The 25,627-nt window shown below is 34.1% G+C and overlaps 1 protein-coding gene across 5 annotated transcripts in view; it reads left to right on the top strand.

The window, feature by feature from the left end:
• TPR (translocated promoter region, nuclear basket protein) overlaps positions 1 to 25,627 on the top strand; it is a 68,372-nt gene that overhangs the window by 8,259 nt on the left and 34,486 nt on the right. For all 5 annotated transcript variants that reach the window (XM_035722386.1, XM_035722385.1, XM_035722383.1 and 2 more), the window contains 22 exons: positions 158 to 322; positions 988 to 1,080; positions 1,483 to 1,563; positions 1,643 to 1,730; positions 2,528 to 2,668; positions 3,083 to 3,174; positions 3,436 to 3,633; positions 6,265 to 6,372; positions 7,333 to 7,559; positions 8,197 to 8,360; positions 9,011 to 9,144; positions 9,232 to 9,380; positions 10,609 to 10,771; positions 12,050 to 12,184; positions 12,898 to 13,038; positions 13,688 to 13,853; positions 15,058 to 15,224; positions 16,206 to 16,358; positions 16,739 to 16,855; positions 22,822 to 23,025; positions 23,129 to 23,313; positions 23,737 to 23,884. In XM_035722386.1, the coding sequence (XP_035578279.1) occupies positions 158 to 322; positions 988 to 1,080; positions 1,483 to 1,563; positions 1,643 to 1,730; positions 2,528 to 2,668; positions 3,083 to 3,174; positions 3,436 to 3,633; positions 6,265 to 6,372; positions 7,333 to 7,559; positions 8,197 to 8,360; positions 9,011 to 9,144; positions 9,232 to 9,380; positions 10,609 to 10,771; positions 12,050 to 12,184; positions 12,898 to 13,038; positions 13,688 to 13,853; positions 15,058 to 15,224; positions 16,206 to 16,358; positions 16,739 to 16,855; positions 22,822 to 23,025; positions 23,129 to 23,313; positions 23,737 to 23,884 (3,219 nt within the window). The remainder of the gene's footprint in view (positions 1 to 157; positions 323 to 987; positions 1,081 to 1,482; positions 1,564 to 1,642; positions 1,731 to 2,527; positions 2,669 to 3,082; positions 3,175 to 3,435; positions 3,634 to 6,264; positions 6,373 to 7,332; positions 7,560 to 8,196; positions 8,361 to 9,010; positions 9,145 to 9,231; positions 9,381 to 10,608; positions 10,772 to 12,049; positions 12,185 to 12,897; positions 13,039 to 13,687; positions 13,854 to 15,057; positions 15,225 to 16,205; positions 16,359 to 16,738; positions 16,856 to 22,821; positions 23,026 to 23,128; positions 23,314 to 23,736; positions 23,885 to 25,627) is intronic.

Genomic DNA, 25,627 nt, shown 5'->3' with positions numbered 1-25,627 from the left:
AATAGTTCTTATCTGACCATCTTTTTCTGTTAAGAATGCATGCAAATACTTATTTTTTTGTTAAGATTCTGCTTGTGTTCTTTAGCTACAGACAAAATCTTTTAACTAGCCATATATTGTCTTTAACTGTAAATGTTATTTTCTTGGATATCTTTAGTATCGAGAAAAACGCTTGGAGCAAGAAAAGGAGTTGTTACATAATCAGAATACATGGCTGAATACAGAGTTAAAAACTAAAACTGATGAACTTCTGGCTCTTGGCAGAGAAAAAGGAAATGAGATTCTAGAGCTTAAATGTAATCTTGAAAACAAAAAAGAGGAGGTAAGTTAGTAAAATTTTATTTTCATTTCGGTTAAAACTTATATTTGTGTGCCAGCTTATTACAAATCTATTCCATGGTGAGGGGTACCTGGGTGGCTCAGTCAGTTAAGCATCTGAGTTCAGCTCAGGTCATGATCTCGGGGTCCTGGGATCGAGCCTCAAGTCAGGCTCTGCGCTGCTCAGAGGGGAGTTTGCTTGTCCCTCTCTCTTTCCCTCTGCCCCTCCCCCAGCTCATGCTCTCTCTCTCTCTCTCTCAAATAAGTAAATAAAAATCTTTAAAAAAAAAAATGTACTCCATGGTGTACCAAAGTAAATATTGTAATATTAGTAACGTGGAAGACATAATTCATAAACATTTGGCCTAGGAAATGAACCAGTTGCATTTAATAAATACTCTAAGATATTCTTTGATGAATTTTGATACTATACTCTCTTTTGATGTATCTTTAAGTTACATTTAGAAGTGGTGGTAAATTTTGTGAGCTAAATCCAAATGTGTTGTTCCGTGAACTATTATTTTTCATTTTCTTAAATAGACATGTTTTGTGTGAAGCCCTTTTTTGGGTGTAGGGCATTATTTTGCTTTCACTTGGCAGGTGAACTTCATATCAAATTAATTTTAGTTAACGCAACATTCTCTCTCTACGCAACTCTTCTATTTCTAGGTTTCTAGAATGGAAGAACAGATGAATGGCCTGAAAACATCAAATGAAAATCTCCAAAAACATGTAGAAGAGCTGTTGACCAAACTGAAAGAGGTGGAGATGACCACTTTAAAATTTCTCTTTTCCAAAAATATTAAAGCACTTACGAGGCGATTACTTTTTACATAATTTCATGTTTTAAACTGTTTATGATACCATAAAAGGCCAGGACACTTTCATATGCTGTAGCTAAGCTGAAATAGCTAGATTCAAAAATGGCAATCACACGCTATATTCAAAGTACTGTCTGAAAAAGAGTATGGTTAATTTTAATATCATTGAAGTATTACACTTTAAGATAAAAATATCAGCAGTATTTTATCTTTAATTGACCTTTATCCTGAAACTGATGTTAATTTTTATCTCTTTACAAATTTTTTTTTTTTTATCTTAACGTTCGATAAGCATTCTAAATTCAGTTCAAACGAGACTGCTATAATTGGGTCTTTTTTGTAGGCCAAGGAACAGCAGGCCAGTATGGAAGAGAAATTCCACAGTGAATTAAATGCTCACATAAAGCTCTCCAATCTATACAAGGTAAATGCCCAACCACACATTTTAGTGTCCTAATGTTGCATTTTTGGGTGTTCAGTAACTTTTTAAGATTAAATTTTAGAGTGCTGCTGATGACTCAGAGGCAAAGAGCAGTGAACTGACCCGAGCAGTGGATGAACTACACAAACTTTTGAAAGAAGCTGGAGAAGGTAAGATTTTTTTAATTATGGGAAGATTATTTTGTTTTTAGATAAAAGGTATTTTTTTTCTTTACCTTTGTGTAGATTATTGGATTTAGAAGTTACATTAATCTTATTAGAGACAAAATTTGGTATAGAAGAAAGAATCTTGGAGTAAGAAACTTTGAATTATATTTTCAACAGATAAGATATTTGAAAATACAGAAAGCTACTATTTTTCTGAGTTTTTTCATCTTAAATCTTATATACGGTCTGGTTTCTAACAGGAAATTTTTCTTCCGTTTATGAAACATTTACTTTGATAAGTACATATGGGTTTATAGTTTGGGTATTCTCTTAATCCATAAATAAGCCTCACTTTTTAGGTTAAAAACTGTATATTTTAAAGTCTGATTTTCATGTATTCTTGCTTTTTAAATGCAAGTTTTTGGTTTTGGTTTTGGTTTTTGGGGGTTTTTTTTGCTAATGTAATATAAGTTATTTATATGATCTTTTCTAGTTATTTTCTGTGTCCTAGACTAAAGATCAGATTAAAACCAAGGAGATACTTAGAGCCACTTTTTTTACTTTGAGTTCCCTTATTTTCCCCACAGATAAGAGATATCAAAAGGAGAAGTAGATTCAGCAGGCCAGGACATTTCAGGAATTAAAAGTAGAGCAAGAGCTTTCAGAGGATAATTGGCAACCATAGCCTGTCTAGACTTTAATGTCTGCTGAAGGGAAAAGTAACGACTATGCTGTTACATTTTATAAACTCTAAGATTTTAATTTATGTTTGGATATGCTGTCTTTAAAAATGTTTTTAGCCAATAAAGCAATACAAGATCATCTTTTAGAAGTGGAGGAATCTAAAGATCAAATGGAAAAAGAAATGCTTGAGAAAATAGGAAAATTGGAGAAGGAATTAGAGAATGCAAATGACCTGCTTTCAGCCACAAAGCGTAAAGGTATGGATTAATAGATGCTTATTAATGACTTGAATGAAATATTAGGACTTCCTATATAGTTCTCACTAATTTCCACTAATAGTTATTTCTCTATCTTGTTGTGATGTAGGAAACTCCATGACGTTTTTTTAGTATAAAATTAATACCTATTTGTATCTTTATTATATTGCCAAATATAAGTACCATTTGATCACACATAATTGTGTGTCAATTTCCAGAACATTTTTAACTATTCTTACTACATGATTTTTAGAGTTGGATTATGTTATGTTAAAATTCGATGTCATATTTAAAAATCTGCATAGGAATTTGTAATATTTAGTAGGTGTCACATTTACTCGTCTTGGAAAAAATATTGCTGCCTTTAGTGTGAAATATTACAGAAATACACTAGATTTCTGTGTGTTGGCACAGGAGCCATATTATCTGAAGAAGAGCTTGCAGCTATGTCTCCTACTGCAGCAGCTGTAGCTAAGATAGTGAAACCCGGCATGAAATTAACTGAGGTAAGAATGGTATTAAATCTTACTTTCTCCTTCAGCAAAAGGAAATTTGGTAAACTTTAATGCTTGGGAAAATTATTCTTAAAATCATCTAATACGTAGTGGATCATTCTAAGAAAAGCTTTCTTGGTTCCTGATTCTTGCAACATGTAGGAAGCATTTCCATTTTATGTAAGTGCTAATGCATATTTATTATGAAGCTAGATTGATTCTACACTTCTGTTATTATGCTTAGATTTGAAACAAGCCTTTTTCTCCTTTCAGCTGTATAATGCTTATGTGGAAACTCAGGATCAATTGCTTTTGGAGAAACTAGAGAATAAAAGAATTAATAAGTATCTAGATGAAATAGTGAAAGAAGTTGAAGCCAAAGCACCAATTTTGAAACGCCAGCGTGAGGAGTATGAGCGTGCACAGAAGGCTGTGGCAAGTTTATCTGTTAAGCTTGAACAAGCTATGAAGGTTGGTTCCGTTCTTAAATTTTAACTGTGGGAAAAATATATATGAGAAATGATTTAAGAGGTAATTCTTTCTTAGAATTAAGGTATTTAATGGGGCGCCTGGGTGGCTCAGTTAAGTGTCCAAACTCTTGATTTTATCTGAGGTCATGGTCCCAGAGTTGTGAGATCGAGTCCTGCATTGGGCTCCAGCTGGTGTGGAGCCTGCTTAAGATTCTCTTTCTCCCTATCTCCCTCCCCCTGCTTTTACCTGCTTGCTCTCCCTCTCTGTCTCACCTTCTCTCTCTCTCTTCTCTGTCTCTTAAAAAATAAAGTATTTTGAGTCAGAAAAGGCTAATTATGCTTTTCAGTGATAGGGTAATTCTACATTATTAAACACCTATAATCATGAAATGTTCTTATTCAGCTAAAATTATGGGAGCCTCTTCTATTTTTTTTAAAACATTAGAGATGTTTTCTGTAGGAATCTGTAGTGGATGATGAATAGCCTGAATTTAAATTATATTTTTAATTATTAAAAATATTTAATATTTTTAAATTTAAAATTAAAATAATAATTAAAATAATCTTATTAAATAAATATTTAATAAATTTATTAAAATAATAATCTCTCTTTGTAATAGAACTGTTGTAAATTTGTTATAGTCATTCTTTTTCAGTTCTGATATTCTGTCTAGAAATGGTAATGTTGGTTGACCATAGGGAAGAACCTCCTTTTTTATAACATTTTACAACTTGGCAAACTTTTATATACATTGTTTTGTTACTCTTCCTTTGCAAATTTGAAGTACCAAGGAAATTCATAAATATCTTATCTTTTAAGATTCCTTTTTACTAGATAATTAAAAAGAATATATTGACATAATTTTGCTTTTAGGGTACAGCTTAATACTACTGAGAAGAACTCAAGATTTATTAAACAAATTTTATTGAGAAAATTCAGTAACCTTTTGTATCTATCCTAAACTGATAAATTTTATTTCCCTTGGGAAAAAATAGTATAAATAAGTTGTATCCTTAATTCAAACTTAAAATTTTGTTGCTGTTGCTATTACAATTTAGATGTCAGTTTAAATCTGGGTATATCTAATGTTCTTTTTCTCCTGAGTCATATGACATCTAACAGACTATCGGCTTTTTAATAGCCGCACCACCCCACCGTGGTTTGAAAAGAAGTCCCTTGAGTATAATTAGATCTTCTCAAGTTTCTCAGTGTTGAGAGTGTTTTTCCTGGAGCTTATTGTCTGAAGAGAATAGTGAGGTACAAGGGCTTTCAGGCTCAAATAATAGCAGATGTTCATTCTGGAAAAAACCTATTTGTTCCTTTTTCACTAATGTATGGGTATAATAATAAAAATCCCTTACAAAAAAAAAAATCCCTTACATACTTTTTTCAAAACCAGCAAAGAATTTATTTTTCTTTTTGTCTCAAAGGTTTTATTTATTTATTCATGAGAGACAGAGAGAGAGAGAGGCAGAGGGAGAAGCAGGCTCCCAAGGAGCAGGGAGCCCGATGCGGGACTCGATCCCAGCAACCTAGGATCATGACCTGAGCCAAAGGCAGACGCTTAACCATCTGAGCCACCCAGGCACCCAAAACTAGCAAAGAATTTAAAGATAATTTCTGTAACTTCTTTATAACAGAATTTTCTGTCCATAACATACATCGTGTGTCCTCTAGTCTAGATTCTTTGATGTGCATTTGTTAGATACTTAGAGTTTTATAACCAAGTTATTTCTTCCTTAGCAGTTCAGTGAATCCCATTTTGAACTCAGCAGATTTGTATAATTGCCATCTCTCATGAATATTTGCCTCCTTCATTTTGTCACATACTTGTTTCTACTGAAATTGGCATATGCATAGCTTTAGGGCAATGTACTCAGGTACTTGAAACACCAGCATAAATATGAGCCGTCTTTCACTTGGATAGTATTTAAGACATTATAATGTAAAAGCCGCTCATTAAGAAGCAAAATTTGTATGAATTTGAAATAAAACATAAGATTTCAAACATATTTTGTGCTTTTTATCAGGCTTCTTAAAACTGTGCTCCTAAATCCTTAGTGATACTGGGATGCAGAACTCAATTAACAAAGCACTGCATATAATGGGTCTTTTTAACAGCCTTGTACCATTGGCTGCTGCTTTAGAAGTAATTTCTGATGCCTTTTTTATACAAGCAAGTCTTACACATCTTACTCAACATTTTTACTTCATTTGATGTTTATTTCTCTGTAAATAGTGTAGAAATGATTGGCATTGTAATATAGTCCTTTATTTTCCTAACAACACAGCTTTTGAGAATATGTCTGTGACCTCATTTGATATACAGTATTAATTTGGTGTGGCTGTAAGATGGTAGTTTACAGTTAATTGGGAGGGAAGTGGCAGATTCTCCAGTTTGCACATAGTTATAAACATGATGAGCAGTACTTGAGATATTAAGAAATATATGTGTTCATGTTTGTAGAGAATTACTCTTTAATAACTACTATATCATAAATAGAATGTTTTTAGTTTATCAGTTGACTATGGTATTTGAGCACTGTATATTTTTGTTATTCATATAACTGCTTCATTTGTAAAGATCTTAGAAGGTCATGCAGAATTTTCACTTTAATTTACATTTTAAAGGAGATTCAGCGATTGCAGGAGGACACTGATAAAGCTAACAAACATTCATCTGTGCTTGAAAGAGACAATCAAAGGATGGAAATACAAATAAAAGATCTTTCACAACAGGTTAGGATTTTTTTCTTTTCCTATTTTTTTTTCTAAACAGACTGCCCAATAATGTTTAAATCTGTTTGCAGGTATCTAAGATAGGACTACTGCATATGAAATTCTCATCAGTTAGGAATATGACTCTAGCAGAATTGTAGCCTAGTCATTGTTTTTTGCTTTTTCATAGCCCTTCCTTTTTTTTTTTTTAAGTGATAAACTTTCAGATTGTAACTACTGGTTGTAATAAATGGAATAATTCAAGGATAAATAAGTCTTCTGTCCCCTGCCCAAGTCCCAGAGTATAACCAGTGTTAACAGACTGGTGTATATTCTCTCATGTCTTTCTTCACGTGTGTGTGTATACACACACACACACACACACACACACACGTAAGCATTCACGAACATATGTAAGCATCCTTTGTATTTACTGAAATAAAAACATGCATATAGATTGCTACTTTTTTTTTCTTCAACTGAACAAGTAAGGAAATGTAGAACTATTTTGTTCATATATTTTATCCTCATTTTTGTGTGTGGATTTACACATATGTAAACACATAAAAACTTCATGTGAGTGGAATTAAAATCTATTTCTCATTTTGTCCTTCTGCCCCATCATATGCTATATACATAAGCATGCAAGTGCAAGCATATGCCCACACAGGTATATATTTCTTTGTTTTATTTGGTCATTGTTTTTACAAAAATGGAGCCATACTTGTAGAATCAAGAATTGGTAGTTTTTAAAAAAATACTAGCCTTCATTACATACTTTTATAGAAATGAAAAATAATTTTTCCCATTAAAATTTTTGTAAGTGTTAATATCTAAACAATAATCTTAATATTTTTAAAATAATTTGATACTAACTGATGGTGTTCATAAAGTAATACTTTTACTTGCAGATTTCTATTCTAAACATTTCCAGAATCAAAGTCAATACTATTTGGTAACAAACTAAAACTTTGTTTTTAGATTAGAGTGCTTTTGATGGAACTTGAAGAAGCAAGGGGTAATCATGTAATTCGTGATGAGGAAGTAAGCTCTGCTGATATAAGTAGTTCATCTGAAGTAATATCACAGCATCTAGTATCTTATAGAAATATTGAAGAACTTCAACAGCAAAATCAACGTCTCTTAGTGGCTCTTAGAGAACTTGGGGAAACCAGAGAAAGAGAGGAACAAGAAACAACTTCATCCAAGTAAGCAATTGACTACCTTGGTTTGTTTAGCAAATGTTTATTGAAAATTTCTTATGTGTCCCTAATCGTGCTGTATATTTAAGAAAAATTGAGTGACAGTCCAAAAAAAAATTTTTATTCTCCGGGATCTCAGTTTATGAATGAGATTGATCATAAGAGTAAAATAGATAAGTAGATAATTTTAGTTCAGTGTGATTAGTGCTGTAATGGATAGAAGCCTATCATTGGGAGTGTAGAGATGAGGACCTAGCCTGGGTTTAAGGGAACAGACCAGGCTTTGTGGAGAAGAGAATGTAGAATTATTCAAGCAGAGTAACGAATTTTTTCCGAAAAAGCGTTTGGTGCTAAAGAAAGAGCAATGGCTATAAAAGTAAGAAGTTTGGGGTTTGGACTGAGTGGAACTGGTTTGATTTTTGCAAATAGGTTTCTCGGATGACTTTGGTGAGTACCTGAGTCCTGTATGGTGAAGGTTTTAAAAGTGGTTCTTAAAATGCCAGCAGAAGAAAGAAAGGGTAAGAGAGACAAAAATATTATGCTTAATATGATAGATGGTAAAATGCTTATTAGTTTATAGTTTGAAATTATAACTGCCTCTCAATCTCAGTCATGTGCAATAGACTGATTTCTTTTTCTGCAGAATTGCTGAGCTTCAGCTAAAACTTGAGAATGCCCTCACTGAATTAGAACAACTCCGTGAGTCACGACAACATCAAATGCAGCTCGTTGATTCCATAGTTCGTCAGCGTGACATGTACCGCATTTTGTTGTCACAAACAACAGGAGTTGCCATTCCTTTACAAGGTAGGTTTTTATATATTATCCTAAAAAATGTTAAATAATTTTGGGAAATATTTTTTAAATGTATATTATAGAGTAGATTTTGCAACATCATAAGCACTGTCCACTCCAATGAATGGTAACTACCAATTTAACTACCATATATGATTGATTGTAACATCACCAATTCTAAAATATATAGTTATTTAGGTATGACTAAGAAAGAAGAAATGCTAGCCATTGTTGAAAAATGTGTATCTTAGAGTCCATGAATTACTGTATTTGTGTATTTTTAAGTATAATTGACATACAGTATGCTATTAGTTTCAGGTGTATGTCATAACGATTTGACATTTCCATACAATATGAAATGACTCCCACGATAGGTCTGGTTGCCCTCTGTCACCATACAGAGTTATCACAGTATCACTGATCATGCTCCCATGCTGTACATATATCTCCATGACCTTTTAGTTAAGTTTTGTTTTAACATTTCATATGCAAATATTGTTTCTAACCAGAAACCAAAAATAATTTTAATAGGTTATTTAGTAGATTTCTTCTCATATAATCGCTATAATCTTATCATTTCATTTAAATAAGTCTAACTTGTTTATTTTGGTAGTGATACTTGTGATAAGAAATGTTATATCATTCTTTTTACATTTCTGAAGCTTCAAGCTTAGATGATATTTCTCTTGCATCAACTCCAAAACGTTCAAGTACATCCCAGACTGCTTCCACTCCTGCTCCAGTACCTGTAATTGAGTCTGCAGAGGCCATAGAAGCCAAGGCTGCCCTTAAACAGGTGAAACCACATCATTACACCTTTATCTTGGGTTAGGTTCTTTGAGAACACAGGTTGTCATCTTTTAATAATTTCTCCAATATTTAGTTGCAGGAAATTTTTGAGAATTACAAAAAAGAAAAGGCAGATAATGAAAAAATACAAAATGAGCAGCTTGAGAAACTTCAGGATCAAATTACAGATTTGCGATCACAAAACACCAAAATTTCTACACAACTAGACTTTGCTTCTAAACGGTAAATTTTCTGTTGTTCAAAAATTAATAGTCTAAATAGTCTAAACTTCAGTATTCAAATGAATCAAATTCAAGGATTAATTTGCAAGAGTGTTACTTATTTGTGGTCAGTACTCTAGGGTGAGAAGCTGTGAGGGTTCATTTTTTTAATACTGGTTTATGATTCTCTTGGGCATTCCTGAGGAATCCAGATATTTATTTAGAAAGTTGAAGTTGATGTGAGGAATGTTGCTAGTTTTCCTTCCTGAGATTGAAGGATGTGTTGTTTATGTAGGACTTAATTATTTATAAATGCATCAGAGAATGAGAGGTATATGAACAAATTTCATTCAGCCTTCTCTAGAAGAGAAGCAAGTGCTAGATTATTTTGGGAAAATTCACTTTCTTGGTCATTTATAAAGGAATAACAGTAAATCTCATTTTATAGTTATGAGTAAATCCATTGAATACTTGTTAGTTTAGCAGGTTGGGACAAAATTTATTCCTGTGTATAGTATGTGATAAAAAACTGTTTTTATAAGGATATGGCAGGTAGTTTTCCTCCATACAGTCCAACAATTTGATACCCCACGTAAAAGCACTTTTTTTTTTCCCTATGCTGATAGCTGTAGCCAACCATTTTGTAAGCTTTCAAGCACATAAGAAATTAGGAAGAATTATAGAGGCTAAAGGATCTGGAAAACTCCCTCTCTAACCATGCATAAATACCTTAAATTGCATACCATATCATGGTGGATGTTTGATATATCAACATTATATTGGCATTGTTTTGAATGTGATTAAAGTTCTTATAAATGAATTAGCTTAAAAAGTTAATTCAACATGAAAGTAGAATTTAAAGCTTATTTAGAATTTAAATTTAACTATTAAATTTGGAGTTGAAGATTTTACATTATTATACAAACTTTTTTTCACATTGGCTTTTTAAAAATTTTTTCTTTAAAGATTTTATTTATTAGAGAAAGTGAGAGACCAAGCATGAATGGAGGGAGAGGGATGAAGGGAGAGGGAAAAGCAGACTCCCTGCTGAGGAGGGAGCCCTATGTGGGGCTTAATCCCAGGACCCTGGAATCATGACCTGAGCCGAAGGCAGACGCTTAACAGACTGAGCCACACAGGCGCTCCTCATATTATTATTCATGTGAAATTAAGCTGTTGTGAAGTTCCTTAAGGCACTGACCTAGAATATAGTATTTCAGTTGCTTATAGAATTATTTTTCTCTTGTAAGTTATGAAATGTTACAAGATAATGTTGAAGGATATCGTCGAGAAATCACATCCCTACATGAGAGAAATCAGAAACTCACTGCAACAACTCAAAAGCAGGAACAGATCATCAATACAATGACGCAGGATTTGAGAGGAGCAAATGAAAAGCTAGCTGTTGCGGAAGTGAGACCAATTTCCTTCCTCTGACTTGCATTATAAATTGCATTTGACATTGGTTTTTTAGTTATTACTTTGATTTTACTGGTTGACATGATACAGATGTTTGAGAGGTTTGTGGATTTGAAGTCCTTATTACATAGTTTCCAAATATCCAGTTGTGCATCAATCGAGTGGTGGTTTCTGTCCAAACTAAACTGGGAAAAGTTTGTTTTTTTTGGATTAAGATTTCCTTACAAGTCTTCCATTTCATATTAAATTTGTAAGTCACTGTTTCTCCAGTTACAACAAAGACAAATGAATATTTCATTCATTCTTGCTCATTTCTGAAAAAAGTATAAAAATTTAGCATTAAATTGTATTTCTGAATTTCAACATGAATACAAATGCCTGTTAGAAATTGACAGTACTTTCAATTAAATACTGGATTCTTGATGAATTTTATATAATGTTTTCCTTTTTTATAAAGTTACAACTTTTTGATCATTACTTGTGAACAAGGTGCAGTTGTCCCCCATTTTATCTTGGAGAAACACTCAAAAGTTAAGTGATTTCCTGTTTAGGATAGTCATGAAAGATTTGGTTGGTTGGGACTTAAACCTAGGTTTTCTAATTCTATTGGCTACATTCTTTCATTGTTACATACTCGCACTCATTTGTGGGGAATGGAGGCATCATGTTTTTCAAACTGGGAGTAAGTTTTATGATTGCTTATTTATGATTTATTATATAAATGTGAATACTTTGAGGATACTGATTTTCAGAGCAGCCTCCCAAATCTGAGGATCAGATTGTACTCTTTATGAGGAAAAAAAAAAGTTGAGATAAATCATTCGGCACTCTCAGATACTTGGAAACCAAGCTTGGATTCTAAAACTTGTGTAATTTAGTAGTAAGGAGGTATGACTGTAGCAAAATTTTGCTTCCCAAAACCAAATTTTGCTTCCCAAAACAAAACAAAAGTTTTGTTTCTTTTACTCTGATGTTTTAGATTTTTTATTTTTGCTTGTTCTAAAATCTGATTTGTTAAGAGCAGAGAAATCACAAATGTGGTAATTGCAAGATTTTTTCCTTTGTTGATACTTCCAATAACTTTTGCTTCATATTTCAACACATGAAACTTCAAAGAGTTCTAAATCCTTGTATGATGAAGAGATGTCCTCGTCTCTAATAAGCATTAAGAAATACATAGTAATGAAGTGTCATTTTAATTTTATAATGGTATTACTGCATTTGACACATTAGTTTGCTGCATTTTTTTCTTTTACTTGTATTTGCCTCAAGGTAAGAGCAGAAAACTTGAAAAAGGAAAAGGAAATGCTTAAATTGTCAGAAGTCCGTCTTTCTCAGCAAAGAGAGTCTTTATTAGCTGAACAAAGAGGGCAAAACTTGCTGCTGACTAATCTGCAGACAATTCAGGTAAACAAACAAAAACACCTGTAGAAAAAAATTTTCGAAGTTAAATTTAAGTAAATTTAAATTTTAACATTGTATCCTCTTGGGTTCTTAATTAGAAAATTTTTCTGTCACTTTTGTCACACATGATGATAATTGAGTTTTGAGGTTTATTTTAGGACATGTCAGTATTCTAAATAAAACCTTGAAACAGAAATGATTGAAACTGTGCATTTGGCAGTTTTCATCCTCAGATCTATATTTACAGAGTCCTGTGCAGTTTAATTGTTTATAAGATTAATTCTTTTAAAATTTCAGGAAATTTGAATGACTATTGTAATATGTTTCTTTTTGTTTATTAAATAGATATATATTTTTAAAGATTTTATTTATTTATTTGAGAGAGAGAGAGTGGGGGAGCACAAGAGCAGGGTGAGGAGCAGAGGGAGAAGCAGACTTCCTCCTGAGCAGGGAGTCCAGTGCGGGGCTCAATCCCAGGACTCTGGGATCATGACCTGAGCCGAAGGCAGATGCTTAACTGACTGAACCACCCAGGACCCCTATTTAGATACTGTAATACAAAAAATGTCAAAAGACTCTTGGTAAATATTCTAGATTTTGACTTCTTTATGTAGAAGTAGGTTGTAATCTTATAATCCTCTGTAGCCTTTAATTTTTTTTGTATTGCTTTTTTAACTTTTTTCTTAAGCATAACCAAAAATCTTTTTTTACCTTAGGGAATATTAGAGCGATCTGAAACAGAAACCAGACAAAGGCTTAGTAGCCAGATAGAAAAACTGGAACATGAGATATCTCATCTAAAGAAGAAGCTGGAAAATGAGGTGGAACAAAGGCATACACTCACTAGAAATCTAGATGTGAGTCTGCTTAGTATTATGAATTTCTGTAAATTGTTTATTTCCAGAAATGAAGCTGGTATGTAGGTACACCGCCTTCTCCTGTTGAAGCATGGTTTTGAAGAGACTTCTTTCAAGCTATTAAGTTTTTCTTGCCTCTTTGTGTGCCTAGTAATTTTGGGTTGGGTACCATACATTGTGAATTTTATCCTATTAGGTGCTATTTTTATATTCCTGTAAATCCTGGGTTTTGTTCTGGGATGCAATAATTGAAAATAGTTCGATTTTCTTGCTTTTTATGATTTATTAGCTTCCCAAAACAATGCTCAGTCTATAACTTAATTATTCCCCACTATTAAGATGAGACCTTCCTGCATACTAATCGCAGTGTCCAATGAATTGTGTTTTCAGTCTGGCTGCTGGGCATTATTCCTGACTCTCTGTGAGCACCAGATGCTTCACTCCAGTCTCTTTGGATGATTCTTAACCCTGCCTAGGGTAATGTCACATGTATGCACTGATGACTTTTTTTTTTTTTTTCAGTTATTTCAGATCTGGTTTCCGTTACTCTATCTGGGCCAGAGTTTAAAGTATTATAAAAAGATAATGTGAACCTCTACTTAAGAACCTAAAGATAGCCTTTGCAGGATTAATGTATTTTTCTTTTTAGGTTCAACTTTTAGATACAAAGAGACAGCTGGATACTGAGACAAATCTCCATCTTAACACAAAAGAACTACTAAAAAATGCTCAAAAGGAAATTGGTACATTGAAACAGCACCTCAGTAACATGGAAGTCCAGCTTGCTTCTCAGTCCTCACAGAGAACTGGTAAAGGTAAATCAGTAATTAAGTAGACTGATAGTAAAGTACTTATTTTCCTTTTTTTTTTTTAAGATTTTATTTATTTGAGAGAGAGCAAGTTAGAGAGCGAGCAAGCAAGCATGAGCAGGGGGGAGAGGGAGAGGGAGAAGCAGACTGTTGAGCAGGGAGCATGACTCGGGGCTTCATCCCAGGACCCTGGGATCATGACCTGAGCCAAAGGAGACGCTCGACCGATAGCTACCCAGGTGCACCAGTAAATTACTTCTTTAGGCTGATAACATATCTTGTAAATAAATAGCCTGTTCTTTGTGGATAATAGCAAAAGAGAAAAACTTTTTATTCTTCATATAGTAAAGCTTAGTTTTAGGCCTAAATTAATAAATTTGCAGACTCAGAAGATTCAGAATAGTTCTGTACGGCACCTGACCAAGGTATGCTCTAGTTTTCCAGTTGTTGAAACCACTTATTGATACTTTAAAATGTTTCCTTTGAGGAGAGTTAATACTTGAATTTTCAACTCTCCCTTGGTACAACTCTGCTCACTTACGGAAATAATTGATTTGTTTGGTCTCTTTTAGAGTAGTATTCGTAATCATTGTTTATTGATAGCCTTAGGTAAAAGATTTGTTTCATTATGCTTCTCTATGAATACGCCATTTCAAATGCAAAGCCTTCAGTCCAGATAATCTTTAAAAAAATGGTAAAATAGGTATGTATGTGGCTATGTGTATATGTGTATATGATACATAAAGATATACTGGATATATAGTTTTTCAATAGTCAATAGTGCTTTCATACAGATATATGATAAGAAGACATCCTTTTCAATATGCAATTTCTTCCTTTCCCATGGATTTTAGGCTGAAAATTGAATGATTTAAGATTTAGTGTTTTAGAGTAAGCAGTGTTTAAATAATAAATTAAGAACCTGGTAGTATCTTCAAGTAGCTCCCTCAGTTTAGTGCAAATATTCAGTATTCTTCTCTTTTAGAGATCTTTGTAATATTTGTAATAGCAGATTTCAAATATTTGATATTTTGAAGAAATAACAATATCTGGCAAAATACCTGTTTTTAATTTGTCATTTAGCATGGGATGAAATATACTTTTTAGATAAGAACTTCTACCTTAATCCTGATTTCACAAATTCTTAGATAACAGTTATCTCTAATGTCATTTAAAATGTTAATTTTAAGAAAGCTTTTAAATCTTTTAGGTCAGCCTACCAACAAAGAAGATGTGGATGATCTTCTGAGTCAGCTAAGGCAGGCAGAAGAGCAGGTTACTGATTTGAAGGAGAGACTCAAAACAAGTACTAGTAATGTGGAACAGTATCGAGCAATGGTTACTAGTTTAGAAGAATCTCTTAACAAGGAAAAACAGGTATATACAATTTTAAATTCAAGCTGAAGGCACTTAACTTTTTTTTATTTAGGAGCTTGATGTGTGTAAGCACTCTAGTAATTGTGAGTTCAAGTGACATCATTGTGTTTACCTCTTACACCTTAAAAGTACTTAAGTCTAATAAGCCAGATAAAACCCATAAAATTCATAAAACAAAGGAGAGTATAATTGCTGTAAGAAAGGTACAGATCAAATGTTGGTGTGAATGGGAAGGAAGTAAGGTTATTTATCTCCTGCATGACTTCACGAGAGAGATGGCATTTTTTCACAGTCTTCGAAGAAAAGTATCATTTGGATAGTCAAAGGTAGAAGGTTATTCCATATAGTAAGAACCCTCAGCCAAGTAAAAAAAGACTTCAGATGAGAACAGGTTGGCTAATGTATTGACTTTGTGAAATGAAATAATGAGAAATAGAATTACAAATGTACCAAGAACCAAATGTGAAAGGTTTTTAAATGTCTATATTAAATTATATTCTGTTAGATTATTAGAGAGCTCTTGATTTTTTTCCAACATGTTATAATCAGAATTTGTTTTAATTAGATTAAAGTGTAGTAGATTGGAGGATAGAGTCTTTTTTAGTGACTATAGCAATAGTCTAGGGCCACAGTTTTAAAAGATTTTTTTGTGCTTGGCGTCATGAAAATCAAGATATGTGGGGGAAAAACCTTTCAGTGATAGAATGGACAGATTTGGCAGCAAGTAAATATGAGGATTGAGAGAGAAATGGGGAACTGGAAATTTCACTTCATAAGAAAAATGGCTAGTAGCCAAGTTAGGAGGTAGCTTAAGATTTTCAATGTTTTTAAACTCTTTGATCAGCATTGATGGATTTTTTTTAATACAGGCAAATGGTAATTTTTTATTACTTCTCAAATTTAGTTTAGACCTAGAGAAACTAATTCTATAATTTTAAATGTATATAATTTTTATATCCTATTATTTGGATGATGGTAAAGGTCACAGAAGAAGTACGTAAGAATATTGAAGTTCGTTTAAAAGAGTCAGCTGAGTTTCAGACACAGTTGGAAAAGAAGTTGATGGAAGTAGAGAAGGAAAAACAGGAACTTCAGGATGACAAGAGAAAAGCCATAGAGAGCATGGAACAACAGGTAAATTGGTTTATTAACCTTATCAGTCTTCTGTGTGTGTAAGGATTTGAATAGCTCATTAATAGCAGCAGATACTGCTTGAACACAAATTTAACATAGTTTCGTGTGTTACTCTGCTCTTTAGGTCTGTAGATGTTTTCTTTTGAGAATTTTAGACTACTTTATGGTAGTAGGTATCAGTGCTGCTTTTTAGAAGCCTCTGCCCGAGCATTGACTGGTATTTTAGTGAATATAGACCTTCAAAGTGTGGGCAGATAACATCAAGTTATCTTTTAAATTAGTAAGAAGTCCCTTTGGGCTAGTTGGATATTTAAAATCTGTCTTTACTATAAAATAAGTTTGCAGTTAACTCTGGTTTTAATGTTGTTCTTCTGGTTTAGTTATCTGAGTTAAAGAAAACACTCAACAGCGTTCAGAATGAAGTACAAGAAGCTCTTCAGAGAGCAAGCACAGCTTTGAGTAATGAACAGCAAGCCAGACGTGACTGTCAGGAACAGGTAAGTGTTGATCTTGTAGCCAGTTATTAAGAAATGAGATTTGATCCTAGGGAACAGTTCTTGGAGTATATTAATACTTTTGGGGGATGGGTGAACCTTAGAGAAATGCAAAGTTATTTGAGCTATTGTGGATCTTGGACTAAGATCAGCTGAAAAGTGTGAAGGCTAAAAGTAAATAGTGCGATAACCATTTACAAATCAATCTTCACAAATGGGGAAAAAATATAAAAATACAAGTGAGAATAAAACTGAAGTAGAATGGGAAAGGAATACAAGTAAGGAGATTAATAATGTTTTCATTTTTAAGTTGGGTAATATATGAATAACCATTTCGTGACAGTTTTTTTTTTTTTTTTTGGTGCAAAATGGTGGTCCTGACATTTATTGATTACTTGTACATAGTACGTATATGTACGGAGATTACTTTAAAAATTGAATACAGGAGAAGGTACTTCAAAGTAATTAGACAAAAATGAATTATCCTTGGCATATTGCCAAATATAATATTGGGAATTAAAATGAATATATCCATAATACAATATTAAAATAAATTATTCTCATTTCCTTTTGTTGACTTTAAGTTTGTATGCATGTGTACACATGTATTTTAGCATACCTGAGTTATACTTAGCCTTTATTTCATAAAGCCTCCTCCAAATTGCTATAGTCTTCATAAGTTTCATTTTGAATAGTTCTTTAATATTTCTTCTTTGTTTTGGGATTGAGGGTTGTTTTTCTCCAATTTTTTTAAAATTTGTTAGTTAACATACAATGTAATACTATTTTCAGGTGTAGAATTTAGTGGTTTATCATTTATATACAACACCCAGTGCTCTTCACAAGTGCCCTCCTTCAACCCCATCACCTATTTAATCTATCCCCCCACCCACCTTCCCTCCAGTAACCCTCAGTTTGTTCTCTATAGTTAAGAGTCTGTTTCTTGGTTTGCCTCTCTCTTTTGCCCCATGTTCATTTGTTTCTTCCTTAAATTCCACGCATGAGTGAGATCATATGGTATTTGTCTTTTCTCTGACTTGTTTTGCTTAGCACAATACTTTGTAGCTCCATCCACGTCATTGCAAATAGTGAGATCTCCTTCTTTTTTATGGCTGAGTAATATTCCATTGTATATATACACCACACCTTCTTATCCCTTCATCAGTCAGTGGACATTTGGGCTCTTTCCATAATTTGGGTATTATTGATAATGTTGCTATAAACATTGGGGTGCAAGTGTCCCTTTGAATCAGTATTTTTTTATCTTTTGGATAAATACCTAGTAGTACAATTGCTGGATGGTAGGGTAGTTCTATTTTTAACCTTTTTTTTTTTTTTTTTTAATTTTATTTACTTATTTGACAGAGAGAGACAGCAAGAGAGGGAACACAAGCAAGGGGGAGTGGGAGAAGGAGAAGCAGGCTTCCTGCTGAGCAGGGAGCCCGATGCTGGGCTTGATCCCAGGACCCTGGGATCATGACCTGAGCCGAAGGTGGATGCTTAACCACTGAGCCACCCAGGCGCCCCTCTATTTTTAACTTTTTCAGGAACCTCCATACTGTTTTCCAGAGTAGGTGCACCAGCTTGCATTCCCACCAACAGTATAAGAGGGTTCCCCTTTCTCCACATCCTTGCCAACATCTGTTCTTTCATGTATTGTTCGTTTTAGCCATTCTGACAAGAGTGAGGTGATATCTTCGTTGTAATTTTGATTTGTATTTCCCCGATAATGAGTGAGGTTGAGAATCTTTTCATGTGTCTGTTAGCCATCTGTATGTCTTGGAAAAATATCTGTTATGTCTTAAGCCCATTTTTAACTGGATTAATTGGTTTTGGGGTGTTGAATTTGGTATGTTCTTTACATATTTTGTATGCTAATCTTTATCAGATACGTCATTTGCAAATATCTTTTCCCATTCCGTAGATTGCCTTTTAGTTTTGTTGTTTGTTTTTCTGTGCAGAAGCTTTTTATTTTGATAAAGTCACAAAAGTTTATTTTTGCTTTTGTTTCTGTTGTCTCAGGGGACGTATCTAGTAAGAAGTTGCTACAGCCAATGTCAGAGAGGTTACTGCCTATGTTCTCCTTGAGGATTTTGATGGCTCCTGTCTCATATTTAGGTCTTTAAACCATTTTGAGTTTATTTTTGTGTATGGTGTAGGAAAGTGGTCCAGTTGCATTCTTCTGCATGTGTGGCTGTCCAGTTTTCCCAAAATCATTTGTTAAAGAGACTTTTTCCATAACATATTCTTTCCTGCTTTGTTGAAGATTAATTGACCATATAGTAGTTGTGGGTTCATGCCTGGGTTCTCTGTTCTGTTTCATTGACCTATGTGTCTGTTTTTATGCCAGTATCATACTGTCTTGGTGACTACAACTTGTAATATAACTTGAAATCTGGAATTGTGATGCATCTAGCTTTGCTTTTCTTTTTCAAGATTGCTTTGGCTATTCGGGATCTTTTGTGGTTCCATACAAATTTTAGGGTTGGTTGTTCTAGCTCTCTGAAAAATGGTTCTAGCTCTCTGAAAAATAGGGATTGCATTAAATGGGTACATTGCTTTGGGTAGGATAGACATTTTAACAGTATTTGTTCTTCCAATCCATGAGCATGAAATGTCTTCCTGTTTTTTTGTGTCATCTTTAATTTCTTTCATCAGTATTGTATAGTTTTTAGAGTACAGATCTTTTACCTCATTGGTTAGGTTTATTCCTAGGTGTCTTACGGTTTTTGGTGCAGTTGTAAATGAGATTGATTCCTTGATTTCTCTTTCTGTTGCTTCATTGTTGGTGTATAGAAATGCAACAGATTTCTGTACATTGATTTTGTGTCCTGTGACTTTACTGAATTCATGTATCATTTCTAGCAATTTCTTGATGGAGTCTTTTCGGTTTTCTGTTAAGTATCATGTCATCTGCAGGGGCGCCTGGGTGGCTCAGTTGGTTAAGCTACTGCCTTCGGCTCAGGTCATGATCCTGGAGTCCTGGGATCGAGTCCCGCATTGGGCTCCCTGCTCAGCGGGGAATCTGCTTCTCCCTCTGACCCTCTTCCCTCTCGTGCTCTCTCTCATTCTCTCTCTCTCAAATAAATAAATAAAATCTTTAAAAAAAAAGTATCATGTCATCTGCAAATAGTTGAAATTTTGACTTCTTTGCCTCTTTGGATGCCTTTTATTCCTTTTTGTTGTCTAATTGCTGAGGCTAGGACTTCCAGTACTGTGTTAAATAACAGTGGTGAGAGTGGACATCCTTGTCTTTTTCCTGATCATAGAGGAAAAGCTGTCAGTTTTTCCTATTGAGGATGATATTAGCTGTTGGTTTTTCATATATGGCCTTTATTATATTGAGGTATGTTCCCTCCATCCCTACTTTGTTGAGGGTTTTTATGAATGGATGTCGTACTTTATCAAATGTTTTTTCCACATCTATTGAGAGGTTCATATGGTTCTTATCCTTTCTTTTATTGTGTGTATCATGTTGATTGATTGCAAAATTGAACCACCACTGCCGCCCAGGAATAAATCCCACTTGATCGTGGTGAATGGTTCTTTTTGTTGTTATTGTTAAGTTTTATTTTACTATGTTAATCACCGTACATTACATCATTAATTTTTGATGTAGTGTTCCATGATTCATTGTTTGCGTATAACACCCAGTGCTCCATTCAGTACGTGCCCTCTTTAATACCCATCATCAGGGTAACCCATCCCCCCACCGCCCTCCTCTCTATGTATTTGTGGTCTTTCCTCATTTTTTCTGGTGGTAAACTTCAAGTTTCATAGTGTTGTGGTCGGAAAATATGCATGGTTCGTCTCCCCATGCAATTTCCCCCCCTTCGGTTTTCCCTTCCTACTTTTTTTTTTTTTTTTTACATACAATGTACTCTTTGTTTTAGAGGTACAGGTCTGTGATTCAACAATCTTAGACAATTCACAGCGTTCACCATAGCACATACCCTCCCCAATGTCTATCACCCAGCCACCCCATCCCTCCCACCCCCCACCACCCCAGCAACCCTCAGTTTGTTTCCTGAGATTAAGAGTGAATAGCTCTTTTAATGTACTGTTGGATTCAATTTGCTAAGATTTTGTTGAGAATTTTTGCATCCATGTTCATCAGGGTGTTGGCCTGTAATTCTCCTTTTTAGTGGGATCTTTGGTTTTGGAATGAGGGTAATGCTGGCCTCATAGAATGAATTTGGATGTTTTCCTTCCATTTCTATTTTTTTTTTTTTTGGAATAGTTTGAGAATAGGTGTTCACTCTTCTTTAAATGTGTGGTAGAATTCTCCTGGAAGCCATCTGGCCCTGGACTTTTGTTTGTTCAGAGATTTTTGATTACTCATTCAATTTCTTTGGTGGTTATGGGTCTGTTCAACTCTTCTATTTCTTCCTATTTTCAGTTTTGGTAGTTTATATGTCTCTAGGAATGCATCCATTTCTTCCTCATTACCCAGTTTGTTGGCATATAATTTTTCATAATATTCTCTTACAGTTTGTATTTCTGTGGTGTAGGTTATGATCTCTCCTCTCACATTCATGATTTTATTTATTTGGGTCCTTTCTCTTTTCTTTTTGATAAATCTGGCTAGGGGTTTATTAATTTTATTAATTTTTTTAAAGAACCAGTTCTTGGTTCCATTGATCTGTTCTACTGGGGTTTTTTTGTTTTTATGTGATTTATTTCTGCTCTAATCTTTATTATTTCCCCCCTGCTGGCTTTAGGCTTCATTTGTTGTTCTTTTTCTAGCTCCTTTAGGTATAAGGTTAGATTGCATATTTGAGATTTTTCTTGCTTCTTGAGGTAGGTCTGTATTGCTATATACTTCCCTTTTAGGACCGCTTTTGTGGCCTCCCAAAGGTTTTGGACCATCGTATTTTCATTTTTACTTGTTTCCATGTATTTTTAAATTTCTTTAATTTCCTGGTTGACCCATTCATTCTTTAGTAGTATGCTCTTTAACCTCTATGTATTTGTGGTCTTTCCTCATTTTTTCTGGTGGTAAACTTCAAGTTTCATAGTGTTGTGGTCGGAAAATATGCATGGTATGATTTCAGTCTATTTGTACTTGTCTAGGCCTGACTTGTGACCTAGCATGTGATCTGTTCTGTAGAATGTCCCATGTGCACTCAAAAAGAATGTGTATTCTGCTGCTGTAGAATGAAATGTTCCGAATATATCTGTTAAGTCATCTGGTCCAGTGTTTTTTTCGAAACCATTGTTTCCTTATTGATTTTCTGCTTCGATGATCTGTCCATTGATGAAAGTGGGGTGTTAAAGTTCCCTACTATTATTGCATTATCATCAATGTGTTCCTTTATGTTTGTTATTGTTTTATATATTTGGGTGCTCCCATGTTGGGGCATAAATATTTACAATTGTTAGATTTTCTTGTTGGATAATCCCCTTTATTATGATACAGTGCCCATCTTTTTTTTTTTTTTAAAGATTTTATTTATTTATTTAAGAGAGAGAGAATGAGAGACAGAGCACAAAAGGGAAGAGGGTCAGAGGGAGAAGCAGACTCCCCGCTGAGCAGGGAGCCCAATATGGGACTCGATCCCGGGACTCCAGGATCATGACCTGAGCCTAAGGCAGTCGCTTAACCAACTGAGCCACCCAGGCACCCCGAGTGCCCATCTTTATCTCTTGCTATAGTCTTTGTTTTAAAATCTATTTTGTCTGATATAAGTATTGCTACTTCGGTTTTCTTTTGACTTCCATGTGCATGATAAATGTTTCTCCATCCCCTCCCTTTAATCTGCAGGTGTTTTTAGGTCTAAAATGGGTCTCTTGTAAGCAGCATATATTTTGTTAAATAGATACAACATAACTTGTAATTATTCTCCTATTTTGGTACATTTAGGTTGTCTTTTGTTATCATAAATAATATAACGTGCATCGTTTCAGAAAATACTGACTAGCCTTATGAGTTTTTAATCTTGTATCAATGGGGGAATAATTTCTTACAGGCTAAAATAGCTGTGGAAGCTCAGAATAAGTATGAGAGAGAATTGATGCTACATGCTGCTGATGTTGAAGCTCTACAAGCTGCCAAGGAACAGGTTTCCAAAATGGCATCAGTCCGTCAGCATTTGGAAGAAACAACCCAGAAAGCAGAATCACAGTTATTGGAGTGTAAAGCATCTTGGGAGGAAAGAGAGAGAATGTTAAAGGTATTATTGTACATCATGATAGAATGTTCTAGAGAATTTAAAGGTTTGGGGTTTTTAAATGTACATTGGAAAGTCTGCTATTATGATAGATTGTTGTTTACAGGATGAAGTTTCCAAGTGTATGTCTCGCTGTGAAGATCTAGAGAAACAAAACAGATTACTTCATGATCAGATTGAAAAATTAAGTGACAAGGTTGTTGCCTCTGTAAAGGAAGGTGTACAAGGTCCCTTGAATGTATCTCTCAGTGAGGAAGGAAAATCTCAAGAACAAATTTTAGAAATTCTCAGGTAAATCCAATAATATTCTTAATGCTTCATTTCTGTGGTATACCAGCAACTGTGTAAGGCAACTATAAACGCATAAATTAGGGAAGTGGGGGTTATGTGCTATTTACTTATAAAGCTCATTCCATCCCTTAGTGGTCACTTTTGACATTGAGACATATGCCAAGTTAAAGAAATGACTAAGTTGAATCTGATGGTAAGAACTTGAGTAGATTCTTTGAAAAACTAAATGCCTTTTGATTATTTTAAAGATGTGCATTTTTAAAGCCACTGTTTATAATCTTAAAAAGCCTCATTATTATTTATTAATTAAAAGATAAAGAAGTTACTGAAGTCAGTGGTTTTTGTCATCTTAAAAATATCCAAGTTTTGAAATGTTATGTTGGCATTTTTTTTATTCAAATAAAATCTTACATATTCTTGTAGATTTATACGACGAGAAAAAGAAATTGCTGAAACCAGGTTTGAGGTGGCTCAGGTTGAGAGTCTGCGTTACCGACAAAGAGTTGAACTTTTAGAAAGAGAGCTGCAGGAACTGCAGGATAGTCTAAATGCTGAAAGAGAGAAAGTCCAGGTATGTATCCTAAACTTTAAGAAAGAAGTTGTTAAAAGAGAGCTCATTTTTGTTTCTTAGGACATAAAGTTTAATTTGAAATAAGCATTTTTCCTAAACTCATAAACTATTAAAACATTATTATTATAGCAGTGATATAGCATAATGGTAAAAGACTAGTGGTAATCAGACTGCCTGGTTTTAAATTCTAGCTTCATACCATTAGATGTGTGTCTTGGGTATATTAATTTCCCTGCTCTTAAATTTCCTCATCTGTAATACTGGGATGATAATAATAAGGATTAAGTGAGTTAAAGTACATGAAGCATTTAGAAACTGTCTGGTGCATAGTGAGTACTTAATAAATTTCAGTTATCTTTATTATTATAGTTGTCATATATACGTTTGAGTAGTTATTCTTGGATAGAGTTATAGATAGAAACTGCTACAGAATACTTCTTCCTCAGCAAGGGGGTAAAAAATAGTCAAAACTATCAACCAGAAAAGGAAAAGAAGATGCTCTGATGAATGGATGGTCACAGCACAAGCTCAACTCCTTAACCCACACACCACCCAAAAGCTTATAATTGCAATGCCCTCATTCTGAGGCTCTGCAGTAATATAACAACATCTGGAAGGAAGGAAATTAAGACCTTGAATCATTTATCGTCTTTTAACTGATAGGTAGTTGGAATGGCTGCTAGAGAAAAACCATTGAAACCCAGGGGAAAGTGAGTAGATTTATGGGATTTATGTTTCATACAGAAATGAAAAGTTTCAGAATTACATCTTGAGAAAATAATCCAATTCAAACATCTCATCATGGAAATAAACAGACCCTCCAATTCTGTGCCATTAACATTTGGAAGAAAAAGAGCAGAATCTGCATTTTTAAAAAGATTGCATATTCTCTCAATGTTCCTTCAGGCAAATAATACTTTATAGAAAATGCCCAACTGACAAAGTCAGAGGGGAAAACCAACTCCTACCTAAAATCAGAAGAGGCAGAAAGTAACACACATTATATCAAAAGTAATACCCAAGCAAAAGGTGCCTGGGTGGTTCAGTCAGTTAAGTGACCCACTCTTGATTTCAGCTCAGGTCATGATCTCAGGGTCCTGGGATCGAGCCCTATGTCAGGCTCAGTGGGGAGTCTGCTTCTCTCTCTCCCTCCCCCTCCCACCCCTCCCGCCACTTACACATGCATGCTCTTTATCTCTAAAAATCTTTGGAAAAAAAAAAAACATAATACCTAAGCATGAACAGTGTAGATTGGCAATGCTGAGCCATAACTTTTTTTAACACATACTTTTTTTTTATTATTACATTAAAAGGCAGTAGTCTGTCAATAAAAAGGCTGCTTATGCAATTCTGTTATGTTCAGCTTTACTTACAGGATGTTAAATCCTTAGAACTAAGGTTCTAAGATTAATGGAAAAGATTAATGGAAAAGAAAAAGATTAATGGAAACATCGATTGCTTTTCAGACTTGATAGTTGCTGCTTTAAAAGGTGGTCTTAATAAACATTAAGTTAAAAAGAAAAAAAAAAAACCTTAGAACACAATGAATCACTTTTATTTCAGTATGCATCCTCATCTCGGCATTTACTTGTCCTGAACAGAAAAATGGAAAAAAGCACCAATTTGCCAGGCCCACCAATTTTAGGGATGTGCTGTGTGCACTGAGTTCTTTCTTAATCCCTGCTGAGGACCATGAGAAGCAGCAGCACCAAAACCAAAGTATGCACCAAACTCAAGGTTCTT

The sequence above is a fragment of the Zalophus californianus genome, chromosome 10 (assembly GCF_009762305.2).
Source record: "Zalophus californianus isolate mZalCal1 chromosome 10, mZalCal1.pri.v2, whole genome shotgun sequence".
Taxonomy (NCBI): domain Eukaryota; kingdom Metazoa; phylum Chordata; class Mammalia; order Carnivora; family Otariidae; genus Zalophus; species Zalophus californianus.
The sequence above is the reverse complement of the archived record's forward strand: the minus strand, read 5'-3'. Positions and strand labels throughout refer to the sequence as shown.